Here is a 16,385-nt window from a genome sequence, read left to right on the forward strand (position 1 = left end):
TAACCTTTCAAGGCTGGAGAGAGAGAAGGTGGATGGAGGATGAGGAAGGGGAGTGGAGCTACTCCACAGGCCCTGGGACCACAACTTTAGATGTCCTGAGAGAGAAGTCATGGCAGCCTTGGGCAACAGGAGCGGAACCCTCAATTTGGGAATGAATCTGGGGGGATCCATAAATCCACTGAAAGGGGTAATGGGTCTGATGATCACGGTGGGGAGGATGGGGACAGAAATCTGACAAGGATGCAGGGGGATGAAGCGATGGGCATTAGTATAGTAAGTGGGAGGGGCAGATATGACGGCTGCAGGGGGCCATATTATGTTTTGGGAGTGCGCACTCGTTGTTTACGAGCAATTGCCCACTCCGACCCCCAAAGCACTGCTCGTTTCCTGGGTTGTTCAGAGTCTCAGACCCTGGGTCTACGGCTGATGTTATGTAATGGCAGGTCAGTGGTAAATAAAGCCCCCCTCATTCATGATCTTATTTCAGAGGGGGGTGCTGACCTGGCAGGGATTACAGAGACCTGGTTAGGCCAGGAGGGAGGAGTTCCCCTTGTGGAAATGTGCCCGCCAGGTTTCCATGCATTCCATCAGCCAAGGACTCAGGGAAGGGGTGGGGGAGTGGCAGCAATCATTAGAGAAAGTCTTTGCCCGAGGGAGGCCACTGTTCCTCAGATAGCCGGATGTGAGTCCCTCCTTGTGAAGTGGGGTTGGGGGATTCAGATGGGCCTACTGATTGTGTACCTGGCTCCCTGCCACGTAACAGCGGTCCTGCCTGAGCTGCTCAACATTATAGCTGGGGTGGCGATGGAAACCCCCAGACTTATTGTTATGGGGGATTTTAACCTGCCATCCGCTGGTGTGATGTCGGAGACGGCTCAGGAGTTCATGGCTTCCATGACGGCCATGGACCTGACCCAGGTAGTTCAAGGCCCCACCCACTTGGGGAATCACACTCTGGACTTGATTTTTGTCTCTGATCAGTGGCTGAATGATCTAAGAATAGGGGATATAGACATCAAGCCCTTGTCATAGTCTGATCATTCTCTCCTTCACATGGACTTTCAAGTCACTTCCACCCACCGCAGGGAGATGGAACCAACCAAATGGTTCCGTCCCAGGCACCTGATGGACCCCGAAAGGTTCCTGACGGAGCTTGGGCCATTTCCTGAGTCTCTGGCTCAAGACTCGACTGAGGACCTGGTGATCGCCTGGGACAGGGCGGCTACTGCGGCCTTGGACCGCATCGTGCCTTTGTGGCCTCTGATCCGATGCCGATCTCGTCTAGCTCCTTGGTTTTCCGAGGAGCTGAGAGAGATGAAGCGTCGGAAAAGACGCCTGGAGAGTGATTGGAGGACAAGCCGATCTGAATCTGACCAAACACAGATGAGATCTTATATTAAGACCTACCTAGTGGCGATAATAGCGGCGAAATCTAGCTACTTCTCCGCTCTTATTGCATCTGCAGAGAACCGCCCAGCTGCACTGTTTAGGGTGACCCGCTCCCTACTTCAGGTGGGGGTACAGGAAGATCCCTTAAAGGGTCGAGCTGAGGATTTTGTACAATTCCTGCATGATAAAGTCACTCAGATTCGGGAAGGCCTGGACTCCGATTGGGTAGATCCAGGGGAGGAGACGGGGGCAGGTCTTGAGAGCATTATCTGGGAAGAGTTTGACTCTGTGACTCCTGAGGACGTGGACAGGATTCTGGGCAAGCTTAGCGTTGCCACATGTTTATTGGACCCGTGTCCCTCCTGGTTGGTACTGGCCTCCCGGGAGGTTACACGAGGCTGGCTCCAGGGGATTATAAATGCTTCTCTGAGTGAGGGTGTCTTTCCCGCCGCCTTGAAAGAGGCGGTTGTGAAGCCCCTCCTCAAGAAGCCTTCCCTGGACCCGGCTATATTATCAAATTATCGTCCAGTCTCCAATCTTTGCTTTGTTGCGAAGGTTGTTGAGAGTGTGGTGGCGCGACAACTACCCCGATACCTGGATGAAGTTGTCTATCTGGATCCGTTCCAGTCGGGCTTCAGGTCACGATACAGCATGGAAACGGCATTGGTCACGTTGGTGGATGATCTCTGGAGGGCTCGGGACAGAGGTTGCTCCTCTATCCTGGTCCTATTAGATCTCTCAGCGGCTTTTGATACCATCGACCACGGTATCTTACTGCACCGGCTGGAGGGGTTAGGAATAGGGGGCACCGTGCTTCGGTGGTTCTCCTCCTTCCTCTCTGACCGTTCGCAGTTTGTGTTGGCAGGGGGGCAGAGGTCGTCCTCGAGGCACCTTATTTGTGGGGTGCCGCAAGGGTCAGTCCTCTCACCCCTTCTGTTCAACATTTATGTAAAACCGCTAGGCGAGATCATCCGTGGTTTCAGGGTGAGTGTTCATCAGTATGCTGATGACACACAGCTATACATCTCCACCCCAGACCACCCCAATGATGCCCTTGCTGTGATGTCCCGTTGCCTGGAGGCCGTGCGGATCTGGATGGGGAGAAACAAGCTCAGACTCAACCCCTCCAAGACCGAGTGGCTGTGGCTTCCGGCGTCCCGGTATAGTCGGCTGGTACCATCACTGACAATAGGGGATGAGATCTTGCTCCCCACAGAGAGGGCCCGCAACTTGGGTGTCCTCCTGGATTCACGGCTATCTTTAGAAGATCATTTGACGGCCGTGGCCAGGGGTGCCTTTTATCAGGTTTGCCTGATCTGCCAGTTGCGTCCCTTTCTGGATCGGGATGCCTTGCGCACGGTCACTCATGCCCTAGTTACCTCCCGTATGGACTACTGTAATGCTCTCTACATGGGGCTCCCCTTGAAAAGCACCCGGAGGCTCCAACTGGTCCAGAACATAGCCGCGCAGGTGACTATGGGCGCAGTTCATTACGCCCATGTAACACCTCTCCTACGCGAGCTGCACTGGCTCCCGGTGGTCTTCCGGGTGCCATTCAAGGTGTTAGTTATCACCTTTAAAGCGCTCCATGGCTTAGGACCTGGATACCTACGAGACCATCTTTTGCCACCAATAGCCTCCCACTGACCAGTTCGTTCTCACAGGGAAGGACTACTCAGGGTACCGTCAGTCAAATTATGTCGACTGGTGACTCCCAGGGGGAGGGCCTTCTCTGTGAGGGCTCCAATCCTTTGGAATGACCTGCCCCCGGAGATACGGAATATCCCTGATCTCTGTGCTTTCCACCGTGCCCTCAAGACCCTGATGTTCCAACAGGCGGGGCTAAACATATGAACATGTGAATGATTTTTAAATGTTATCTAATTATGGGTTTTTATTTAATTGACCAAACTAAGTAATAAGTTTAATTAGCAATTTTATGATGTTTGTGTGTCTATATTTTTCTTGACTGTACACCGCCTTGAGTCCTACGGGAGAAAGGCGGTATAGAAATATAATAAATAAATAAATAAATAAATAAATAAATAAATAAATAAATAAATAAATAAATAAATAAATAAATAAATAAACTTCCTGGCAGGGAGGAGGGGTGGGAATACAAGGCAGTACGGACACCTGTTTCCACCTAGCAAGCCCCAAATTGCTATGGATAAGGGGTTTGGTAGGTCCAGAGTGACAGACCATCAACTGACTGGACCTACCACCTCCTCCTTGGGGGAAGTTCTGCGTGGGCCAGACCAGGAGACACAGAGAATGCAAGAAGCCCATGACCTGGGCCAAGCGGGACCACGGAAACAGGGCAGTACTTGTAGGATAGAGGGGAGGGACTCTCAGGAGGCCAGACCAGCTGGCCAGGCACCTGTATGGGTGCTGGGTTTGTGGCCACAACAGCAGTTCTGGGGACCCCCACCCATACATTTGATGGGAGTGCTGACAGAGTGTCGTTTTTAAGTCAGATAATTAGCCATATGGACTTGTACGGATGCCTCTACCCCTCGCAATGGGCCATGGTGGTTGCTATTACCACAGTCTTACAAAGGGAGGCAGCAGACTGGGTTGCTTACGTCCATAGTGATCATGCAAAAGAGCTAGCGAATGTTGGGTTGTTCCTGGATGCCCTGAGGGGACAATTCGAAGACAACTCCAGAACTCAATTCAAGCAGAAGGGGAGCTTGTAGCTCTGAAGCAAAGAGGACGGCCTGCCAGGGACTACATGAAGGAGTTCTGTACCCTCACTGGTCAACTCAGAGCATGGCCAGAATGTCTCTTAGTACATCAATTCCTAGTGGGTTTGGACAAGGAATTGAGACAAGTTTGTGTTTATCGGGGTTTACCACCCAGGCTGTCAGAATGGTTTAGAGCGGCTGTGGAACTAGATGTAGGATTGCAAGAATTCCAACCACAAGGAGTGGGGAGCTCTAACCAACCACCACGGGCCGCAGACAAACAACCCGGGCCTCGGGGACTTGGCTCGGATGGTCCCTTTCCAAGTCGTCCTACTGTTTCCTTAGGGAGAGGAACATTTTGCTGTTTCTGATGCAACCAACTGAGGCATTGGGCAGCCGAGTGTCCCATGCCTCCTGTACAACCGTCGCCCTCCCGGGCTCCGGTAATGGGGGGGAAATCCGGGAGCAGGCTCGATCCACCTCGGAACGGTCTAGGACGGCCACACAGACTCCAACCAGCGACTCCCGTTCAACAGCGCAGGACATGAGGAGTCCCCTTGGGGGGGGGGAAGTTTGCCACCATTGGTCTCGGATGACAGTGATGACAGTGAGCTGAATGACACCATGGTAAGTGACCCAATACATCCATTCGTGATACCGGTGATGTTAAGGAATATACGCACATCCGTTACGGTTCACCAGGGAGCTTTGATCGATTCAGGGTGCACCCGTTGTCTGATCCGTAGAGCAGTGGCCGATAGCCTAGGTCTTCATACCGTAAAGTTACGGACTCCAATACGGTTCGAACAAATGGATGGCTCTATGCTTGTAGGGGCACCAGCAACGCAGGTGACTGACCTCGTTAGACTAGATATAGGAGAGCAAAGGGAAAACATTTGATTTATAGTCGTTGAGCATATGGTCGAACCTATTATATTGGGCCTAGCATGGTTGGATAAATGGAAGCCAACCATTTGGTGGGAGGGGGGGTTCCAGAGACTACGTCTGGTCATTGGACCAGACCCGGAACCAGAGGACCAACAACGGAAAGAACAAGTCCAAGATATGGTAGAAGGCATACAGCGATTCCAGCAGGCAGGGTTCCCAGAGATATGTAGGGATCTAGAGGCTGTTTTTGACGAGGAGGAATGTGAGATGTTACTTCCCCATAGAGCAACCGACTGTGCTATAGAGTTGATACCCAGCGCTAAATTACCAAAACCACGCATGTACGCCATGACCCAAAAAGAATTAGATGAACTTCGGAGATATATTTATAAGAACTTGGCCAGAGGCTTTATTCAGCCCAGTAGATCACGTATGGCGGCGCCCGTGTTGTTCTGGGAGAAGAAGGATGGAGGCTTGTGTCTCTGTGTGGATTTTCACGACTTGAACGCTGTGTGTGTCGAACACCTACACCCTCTGCCACTGATTAAGGACCTCTTAGTCACGTTGTCTACTGGGAGTGTGTTCATGAAACTGGATCTGAGAGAGGCCTATTATAGGATATGCATAAAATCAGGTGGTGAGTGAAAGACGACCTTTAACTGTCCTTTAGGTAGCTACAAATTCCAGGTAATGCCATTCGGGCTACAGGGTGCTCCGGCCGAGTTCATGCAGGTGATAAACGAGGTCCTGCATGAACACTTCTACCGAGGAATCCTTGTATACCTGGATGTCATTTTAATATACACCAAGACACTGGAAGAGCATACACAATTAGTACGGCGGCTATTGACCAAGTTACTACAAGCAAAGTTCTTCGTAAAACTCTCGAAATGCGAATTCCACCATTCGAGGTTGGATTACCTGGGGTATCGCATTTCAGGGGATGGGGTGGAAATGGACCCAAAGAAAGTGAGCACAGTACTGGAATGGCAAGCACCGGGGACAAGGAAACAATTGCAGTTTCCTTGGCTTTGCAAACTTCTATAGGCAATTTATTCTGGCCTTTGCTCAAGTAGCCCTACCCTTAACTGACCTTCTGCATATCAAATATACTGGCGTTAAGGCAAGGCCAGGACAAGTATTGGCATGGACACCTGAGTGCCAAAGAGTGTTTGAAAATCTGAAAAGCCTCTTCTCCCGAGAGCCGATACTCAAACATCCAGACCCTGCTTTAAAGTTCATAGTGCAGGCAGATGCTAGCGATGTAGCCATGGGAGCTGTCTTATTACAGAAAACCAAAGAGGGGAACTTGCATCCTTGTACTTATACGTCACGCAAATTGATGCCCACGGAAAGGGGTTGGGCCATTTGGGAAAAGGAGGCATTCGTGGTAAAATGGGCACTGCTCATGTGGCGACATATACTAGAAGGTATTGGTGATAGATTCGAAGTATGGACGGACCATAAAAACTTGGAGGCTCTCCAAACCCCCGAAAATTGTCGCCAAAACAGGTATGCTGAGCGCAATACTTCCAAAGATTCAATTTTGACTTGAAATACGTGCCAGGGGGGAAGAACTTTTTGGCTGATGCCTTATCACAAATGCCTCAATATAACAGCAAGAGGGATGAGATTATACAGGCAATGATACCGGAAAGTCAATGGGTGGGTAGGTCACACACCCCAGAACTCAAACCCTCGTGGCATGAAGAAATGCATCATGGGTTGAGCAAGGATTCTTGGCTTGCTGAGCATAAATCGACCATGACTCACTGAGACGGTCTTGCGGGGATGGGAACCAGGATGTATATACCTCGATCATTACGGTCTTTGGTATTACAAAGATGCCATGATGCAAAAGCACTGGTCACTTTGGTTTCCTCAAGATTTTGCACCTTACGAGATGCCAATTCTGGTGACCTAAGATGCGTAGCGACATTGAACAATATGTTCATCTTTTAATGTCATTTGCTGGGGGTTTTCTAGTCTCATATCTGTATCCTGCATCAGATTCCTTGTCATATCTTCCTGAATACATTGAAACATCAATAATATTTCTTTATAAACTGTATTTGTCTTCCCCTGTTGAAACATTTTGTAGTACTTTAATAGGCAGAAATATTCCACCAAGCACCAATATCCCAATTGCCCAGAAACACCAAAAATGCCAATATTAGTGAAGTTTACTCAGTCTCAGAACTGTTCCTCAAAATCCCCTACATTTATAGTCCTTAAAGTTTTCCAATTTGCTCCCTCTAAATTATCCAAATTTTTAAGTCTTATTTAATTTTTCTTCTTCCTTGTTCCACCTTGTAAGGTGTTCTATCAAATAGTATTAATAATCCAAATTGACCCACCAAATCTCCCCAAATCTTTTTAATTCACAGAATCCAGTGTTCAGTTTCAAGGATGTTTCTTATTAATTATAGTCCACCTTGCCTTAAAAATCTTCAAAAGGCTCACTAAATACTTCCAAACAGCTAAAATGCTAGTAGATATAGAACCAAAATAAAGAGGTCTTCCAGGTGTTGTTTGCCTTTCACTATTTCCTTTCTTCTTCTCTTCATTTTTCTTCTGTTCCTTCTGTTATCTTCTTTCACCAGAAGGTGGCACCCTAGCTCTATGTTCCAGCCTCAAACAGAGCAAAGATAGAACAGCTGACTGTCAAACCACTTGAGTAGAAAGAGGGGAAAAAACTCAATTCCTTTTTCTTTATACAATTTCTTCCAGTAATCAGACAATATTATCTGCAAATTATGTCACTTTTCAGACTACTACAAGTTCCAGTCCAGGCTTTCTATATTTTAAATCTTCATAGTCTTCCATTAAAGGTTTGTTTCACTTCTGGGTCTGAAATCTTTCTGTGTTAAATCGCTGCTTTCTTCGCATTTCGAAGAGTCCTTTTTTTAAAAAAAAAAGAAAATTCTTTTATTTGGGTTAAAATATCTAATATAGAAGTTGAAAGTCATCTCACCCAGTTCCAATCCTCTGTCCACATTGCTTCAGCTCATAATCTTCTTGTCCCGTTTGTCACATCTTCGGTCTTGCCAAAATGACCGTCGTTTCTGCTGCCAATCTGGAGGGTTTCTGTGGATCAAACGAAAAAATTGCTGTTTCCTCGCAATTTACAAAGTGTCCTTCCTTTCTTCACCAGCCCTTCAGGGTGGCTTTGGTCCCGTAGGGTCTTCTGGCAAGCAAGTATCGGCTGGGTTTCACGAAGCTCCATGGAGCTCCGCTATCTGCTATCTGTCCGCTGCAACGCCAACTAGTCAATCCTAGACTTTTTTCTCTGTGTTGATTGGAGAGAGATATGACCACTAATAATAAATAAATAATGATGGCTTATCCATGCACAGTTGCACTTGTCATGCCTAATATCCTGCATTTTAGAAAGATAGCATTGTGAAAGTCATTTTGAAATTATTTATGTAAATTTGATATTGGTCTTTGTATCATCTTCATCCAATGAGTATTATGAACTGAAAAAGTTACGGTATTAATAAATTTGTACAGTAGAGCCTATTCACAGAAATTAAGTGATTAAATGAGCAAGTAATTAAATGAGAAATTTAAAAAATGAATCTGTAAAAACTATGTGGAATGTTTATCTTGTAAAACCTAAAAAATAAAAGACAACAGATAAAAAACAATGTTAGTCCAGTCTTCCATTTTTTGGTTTTAGGGAAGGTTATTTTTTATAGAATAGAATGAGCTGGAAGGGACCTTGGAGGTCTTCTAGTCCAGTCCCCTGCTCAAGCAGAAGAACTTATACCATTTCAGATAAGTGACTATCTAGATTCTAGACTCTTCTTAAAAACATCCAGTGATGGAGCGCTCACAATTTCTGGAGGCAAGCTGTTCCACTGGTTAATTGTTAGGAAGTTATTCCTTAATTCCAGGTTGCTTCTCTTTTTGATTAGTTTCCAGCCATTGTTTCTTGTCCTGCCCTCTGGTGCTTTAGAGAATAATTTGACCCCCTCTTCTTTGTGGCAGCTCCTCAAATACTGGACTACTGCTATCATGTAACCCCTAATTATTCTTTTCTTTAGACTAGCCAAACCCAAATCCTGCAGCCGTTCTTCAAAAGATGGTTGTTTCGCAGCTTCAGAGGGGTTTTAGATGAAATGGATTATCTGGACCCCTTTCAGTCAGGATTCAAGCCTGGTTATGGGACAGAAATAGCATTGGGCACACTTGTGGATGATCTCAGATAAGAGCAAGGTGGATGTAGTGCAACCATCCTTGCTCTTCTGATTTCTCAAGAGCCTTTAATACTATTGACTATGGTAACCTTTTGGACCAGCTGTGCAGTTCAGTTTCAAGAACTGGCCATAAGTGTCCATATTCAGTGCCATTACAATTTCAAATGGTCACTGAATGAATGATCATTAATCATGGATTACCTATAAACCTCTCCTCCTATTCGCTTATGGTATCTCAGTTATCACATCATCTAAAATAGATAGATTAGAGTCTCTCTGTTTATGTAAATAATAATAAAGTGCATACTCCTAATTAAAATTTTATATATATATATATATATATATATATATATATATATATATATATATATATATATATATATATATATATATATATATATATATAGTGTGTGTGTGTGTGTGTGTATGTGTGTATACACACACACACACAGAGAGAGAGAGAGACACTATACTACTATATATATAGTTAAAAAAATACAATGTTGCTATATTGTATGACTGACTTATAGTTTTATCTTACAAATGAATTTCTGATATTTTAAAGGTATCCAAAGATCTGCCTGAGAAAGAGAAAGAAATTGAATTTATGTTAAATAACTTGAATCAATTTGAACAGCACTTAAGTCAGCTAAGATTGTGGCTTACTCCCATCAAGGATCAATTGGTACTATACAATCAAGTGGATCAACCTGGAACTTTTGACATTAAGGTAATGTTTAATTTGAATGTTTTTCTAAATATTTATCTATACATTGTAAAATCCATTTAAAAATCAATTATTTTCTTTATTAAAAAGTAGTACAAGACACAATGATGAAGTCATAAATAGTTGCTTAGTTATTTAAATGTTATGTAATTATCCATTTGTATTATTTGGTTATTTCATTTTTAAATATACATTTTAACCATGTTCCACTTCTATTAAGTATAACTACATACAGAAATTGGATTCACCTTATTTCACCTTATCCCAGTTAGGCTAACCCACAAGTATATATGGTAATACTTTTTAAAAGTATTAAAAGTATCCGTATATCCAATATAATGTTCAGATTTTTAAGTTAAATATCATGAAAAATGGATAATCTGTGAATTAGCCACAGATAAACCAATTGTGGACTCACTGGAGAAACGCCTAATGCTGGGAACAATTGAGGGCAAAAGAAGAAGGGGATGACAGAGAATGAAGTGGCTGGATGGAGTCACTGACCCAGTCAACGTGAGCTTAAATGGACTCCGGGGGATGGTAAAGGACAGGAAGGCCTGGAGGAACATTATCCATGGGATCATGATGGGTTGGACACGACTTCACAACTAACAACAACGACAACAACCAATTGTGAAACTTAAAACCAGGGGTAGTATTCACTTACCTTCGCTACCGGTTCACAAAAGTCAGGACACGCGTGTGCGCAGGGCCTTCCATGCATGCACAGACTGTCAAAAATGGGACATGATGACAGCAGGGTGGGTGGACAGAGCCTCTCGCAGCTGATATGAAAATGTAGAGGGTGAATTAAGGTGGCACATTTCACATGATATTTTGATTAAAAAATTGATGGGCTTATTCACGGATGGGTTTATATATGGGTATATATGGTATATATACAAGAATATATACAAACTCTTTTTTTTTTTTTGCATATAACTTTAATTATTTAACTCTTCTCAAATTTATTTCCCTTGATGTTTGCCATTATACTTTTGTCTTTTTTTAGGCTGAAGGGCTCATTTTTTAAATTCCAACATAAAAAGTAAAATTTCCTCAAAAATTTGTAAACTTTATCTTTCTTGTCATGTAAAGCATCTTGCAGTGAAGTCTTGTCAGGCTCTTAGCAAATAAGCTTACTGCAGCTTATTGCCGCATTTGCATGTGTCATTTGTTTTTATTTTTTCTCTTTAAACATTTTATTAGATTATAGAATAAAATACAAAAATACAACAAGCAAATAGTTTAGTTTAGTTAGTTTAGTTTATTTGATTTGTATACCGCCCTACTCCTGAAGGACTCAGGGCGGTGAACAGCCAACAATAAAATATATAAATACACAAAATTTAAAAACCCGATAAAATCAAATTAAATTATTTGGCCCAGACAAATTAAAATACCCCAATAATTTAAAAACAGATTAAAATTTACGTATTTAAAAAGGGAAGAGATCAGGCCAAGCCCGCTTGATGGAATAAAAAGGTCTTCACAGCACGGTGGAAGGAGCGCAGATCCGGGATCCTCCGTATCTCTGGGGGGAGCTCATTCCAGATGGTAGGTGCCCCCACAGAGAAGGCTCTCCCCCTAGGGGCCGCCAGTCGACACTGTTTGGCTGACGGCACCCGGAGGAGTCCCTCTCTATGAGAGCGTACTGGCCGGTGGAAGGCTATTGGTGGTAGTAGGCGGTCCCGTAAATAACCAGGCCCTAAGCCATGGAGCGCTTTAAAGGTGATAACCAAAACCTTGAAGCGCACCCGGAAGACCACCGGGAGCCAGTGCAGCTCGCGCAGGAGAGGTGTTACATGGGAGCGCCATGTCGCTCCCATTACCACCCGCGCGGCCGCACTCTGCGCCAGTTGGAGCCTCCGGGTGCTCCTCAAGGGGAGCCCCATGTAGAGAGCATTACAATAGTCCAGATGAGAGGTTACGAGGGCATGAGTGACCGTGTGTAACGAGTCCCGATCCAGAAAGGGACGCAACTGGCGAATCAGGCGGACCTGATAAAAAATCCTCCCGGTCACGGCCGTCAAGTGCTCTTCTAAAGACAGCCGTGAATCCAGGAGGACGCCCAAGTTGCGAGCCCTCTCCGTGGGGGCCAATGATTCGCCCCCAATAGTCAGTGATGGCGTCAACTGGCTATATCGGGACGTCGGAAACCACAGCCACTCGGTCTTGGATGGGTTGAGCCTGAGCCTGTTCCTCCCCATCCAGATCCGTATGGCCTCCAGGCACCGGGACATCACTTCAAGGGCATCGTTGGGGTGATTCGGGGTGGAGATGTACAGCTGGGTGTCATCAGCGTACTGATGGTACTCCACCCCGAAACCATGGATGATCTTGCCCAGCGGCTTCACATAAATGTTGAACAAGAGAGGTGAGAGGACCGACCCTTGCGGCACCCCACATATGAGGGGCCTCGGGGTTGACCTCTGTCCCCCTGTCAACACAGACTGTGACCGGTCAGAGAGAGAGGAGGAGAACCACCACAACAGAGTGCCTCCCACCCCTAACTCTTCCAACCGGTGCAGCATGATACCATGGTCGATGGTATCAAAAGCCGCTGAGAGATCTAACAGGACCAGGACAGAGGAGCACCCCCTGTCCCGAGCCCTCCAGAGATCATCAACCAACGCGACCAATGCCGTTTCCGTGCTGTACCCGGGCCTAAAGCCCGACTGGAACGGATCCAGATACGTCGTTTCATCCAGGTGCTGGGGGAGCTGTTGCGCAACCACACTCTCAACAACCTTCGCCACAAAACGAAGGTTGGAGACCGGACGATAATTTACCAACATTGCCGGGTCCAGGGAAGGCTTCTTGAGGAGAGGCCTCACCACCACCTCTTTCAAGGCGGCAGGAAAGACACCCTCACCCAGCGAAGCATTTATAATCCCCTGGAACCAGCCTCGTGTCACCTCCCGAGAAGCCAGCACTAACCAGGAGGGACACGGGTCCAATAAACAAGTGGTCGCGTTCAGTCTACCCAGAATCCTGTCCACGTCCTCAGGGGTCACAGGATCAAACTCATCCCAGATAACATTCTCAAGACCTGCCCCAGTCCCTCCCCCTGAGACTATCCAGTCGGAGTCCAGATCTTCCCGAATCTGAGCGATTTTGTCATACAGATATTGAACAAAATCCTCGGCTCTACCCTCCAAGGGGTCCTCCCGCGCTTCCTGGTGGAGCAGGGAGCAGGTCACCCTAAACAGGGTGGCCGGGCGATTATCTGATGATGCAATAAGAGCAGCAAAATAGCTACATTTCGCTGCTTTTATCGCCACTAGGTAATTCCTAATATGAGCTCTTACCAGTGTCCGGTCAGATTCAGAAAGACTGGCCCTCCAACTACTCTCTAGGCATCTTTTCTGGCGCTTCAACTCCCTCAGCTCCTCAGTGAACCAAGGAGCTAAATGAGATCGGCGCCGGGTCAGAGGCCGCAAAGGCATGACCCGATCCAGAGCTCCAGCGGCCGCTGGAAGGAAGACATGGGGGGGGGAGAAAGGGAAAGACAAGGGAGGGAGGGAGAAAAGAAAAAAAAAGTGTTAACTTTTGACTCCCTCTGTTGCAGTAGAACAGGGGTCGGCATCTGCGGCTCCAGAGCCACAAGCGGCGCTTCGAGCCCTCTGCTGTGGCTCCCTGTCCCAGGAGTGCAGGAGCGAAGCAGCCCTGTACCTGACTTCGCACCACATTTGCACATAAGGCAGCCTTCGCTTCCTGCCATTTCAGGCTGGAGTCCAAAAAATAAATAAGAGGGGCAGGGCCAACCAGTGATGGGACAGGATTGGAAACTCCTCACTTTGAAATGGCAAAGTGCTGCCGGGGTGGGTGATGACATGGTAAGGTGATGGCCAGAACATTAGTGCAGGAGAAAAGCTGCATCCTATTAAGACCCTCCTAAGTGAGTGGCCGCCCACCCCGTGCACGCCTTTGCTGCGCTTTGGTGCTCACTTGAGGATGGTCTTCCTGCACGTGCGAACGCTCCTGGCTCAGCCACAGCTGGCCAGGGAGTTACGAGGGGGGGAAGGAGGAGGACAGTCACCTGAAGGGAGGGGGAGAGAGAGACACATACACACGCACATATACAGAGAGAGAGAGAGACATAGAGTGAGACACACAGAGTGATACACAGAGAGGGAGGAGAGAGAGGGGAAGATAGGGAGAGGGACAAACACAGAAATACAGAAAGGGGGGGAGAGGGGGAGATAGGGAGAGAGAGAGAGAGACATAGAAAATAGTTTTGTGGCTGGGTAGGTGTGGTTAGATGGTCATGTGACTGGGTGGGAGTGAGGGACATCGAGTTGGCCATGCCCACCCAGGTTTTATGGTTCCTGGTGTGGTTTTTTTCTGTAGGAAACAGGTTGAAGTGGCTCTTTGAGTGTTTAAAATTGCCGACCCCTGCAGTAGAATAAAGCATTAATATCAGACCTCAATGTTTTACTTTTCCATAATAATATAAATTAGCCATTTCTATAAAAACAAATCAATCTAATCAGTAAAACCCAAAATCAAAAGTTTCATTTTTTTCCATCTTAAGCACAAAGTCCAAAAACGGTCTCCATGTAGCAATAAAAGTACTTATTTTCTTTTCTTTGACCAAAACAGTCAACTTAGCCATTTCTGCCAACTCCATCAACTTCTGTAGCCATTTGTCCATGGTGGGAATTGAAATATCCTTCCAGTTTTGTGCGTACAGTAGTCTTGCTGCTGTCAACATATGTAAGATCAAAGTTACAATTTTTTTCCCAGTCTTTTTCCATTAAACCCCCAAGAATATCTCTATTCAACACTTCTAACACCAAGATGAACAGCAGAAGGGACAAGGGGCATCCTTGTCTCGTACCCTTTTGAATTTCACATGAGTTAGTTAAATCATCATTAATGACAATATTTGTTTTCTGTGACTTGTAAACCACTTTGACTCCTTGAATTAAAGTTCTCTCCAAAGTCCATTTCTTCCAGCGCTTTAAACATAAAAACCCAATTTAAATTGTCAAAGGCACTCTCTGCATCTAAAAATATTAAGGCTGCCTGTTTCTCATTATGATATTGTAAATATTCAATAATATTCAAAACAGTCCTCACATTATCTCTTAGCTGTCTTTTTGGCAGAAAGCCCGATTGGTCTTCATGTATATATACAATATATATAATATATATATAATGTGTATATGTATATGTATACTGTATATGTATATGTATGTATGTGTATGTATATGTATATATGTATATAAGATCTTTAGTGTTTCTTTTTTAATACTCTTGCATCTTAATGGAGTTTAGGTCAATGATAATGATATGGTCCCTCTCAGTGATTTATTCTCCTGTTTCCATATCATTGTGCAGTAATCAGATTGGGAATGCTGCAACCTGTTCTCCTTCTGAGGATCTCATTTCTATAACAAACAGCTTGTGTGATAGTGGATTCTCTGAACCTGGAAATTCAACAGCATTTTCAAACTGTAAATGACCCAGTTTACCATCTGATACAAAATGCCACTTTTTTTTTTTTTTTTGCCAATCCTTCTGTTTTCATTATTGTTTCTAGGCCAAAATATTATGCCTTAGTTTCTCTTTGTGCACTGAAAGAAGAGAAATGTCATTTCTTATTCCAGTAACTATCTCTTAATTATAGCTGAGACATCCTAATAATGAGCCTGTTGTCCACAATTTTAGATATCTACAGGTAAGGAAGGCAAAAAAATCAGGTGAGTCTTGGCTGCAAACTAGGTCTTCTCTACAAAGCATTTATAACAGAACAATGTTGTCATTTTTGGTATGAAGAGATGTGTCAACCGTCCCATTGGCATGTTCAGCAAAAGAAACTCCTGGGCCATTTTTCTTCACCAAGAGTATACTGACAGATCCATATAGGTACAGAAGAAACAAAGCCAATTCTAAGGTTTTGGCATGAAACACAGAATAGTAAAAAACCCTTTTCCTTCCCCGGGCTGCCCATTGTCTACTATCCAGGTTAAAAATTTTACTTTGGGAAAAACAGTCTGCAACTTTCAAAAGTCTTCAGCATTTGACCTTGGGGTTGCAAGATTTTCTCAGACTGCAAAAGGCTCACATAAATTCCTTCTCTCCCTCCTAGCTTCCCACATTCCAATCATATTTCCCCCTCCCTTAGCTTCTTTGTCAAGTAGCAAACAGAAAGAGGGGCTTTGTGAGTCAACCTTGACAAGGTGTCCTTATTCTTACTTTATTTTAGTGCTTGATTGGTATCAGTAACTGTTTTAGCAACTTTTTATGGTATTCAGTAGTAAATATAAAATCAAATTTACAATGGTGAGTTACCGAAATAAGTATGGGGAAGCTTCTGTCTTGTTAATGTGCTTATTTCTATGCACACAATATTCATCACAATGCACTTAAAATATAATAAGATTAATTGTATAGAAAAGATGCTAACTGAATGAAAACAAATGAAAACAAATCCTCAAATTAACACAAATAGTGACAAACTAATTGATTAAATTGCTACCTGTA

The 16,385-nt window shown here is 45.0% G+C and overlaps 1 protein-coding gene across 4 annotated transcripts in view; it reads left to right on the top strand.

The window, feature by feature from the left end:
* The window catches only part of DMD (dystrophin), a 2,041,544-nt gene that overhangs the window by 1,252,079 nt on the left and 773,080 nt on the right, over positions 1-16,385 (top strand). For all 4 annotated transcript variants that reach the window (XM_087871305.1, XM_087871306.1, XM_087871307.1 and 1 more), the window contains one exon: positions 9,732-9,896. In XM_087871305.1, coding sequence (XP_087727431.1) covers positions 9,732-9,896 — 165 coding nt within the window. The remainder of the gene's footprint in view (positions 1-9,731; positions 9,897-16,385) is intronic.

This window comes from Pantherophis guttatus, chromosome 5 (assembly GCF_059756535.1).
Source record: "Pantherophis guttatus breed Tessera chromosome 5, ASM5975653v1, whole genome shotgun sequence".
NCBI classification, from domain to species: Eukaryota; Metazoa; Chordata; class Lepidosauria; order Squamata; family Colubridae; genus Pantherophis; species Pantherophis guttatus.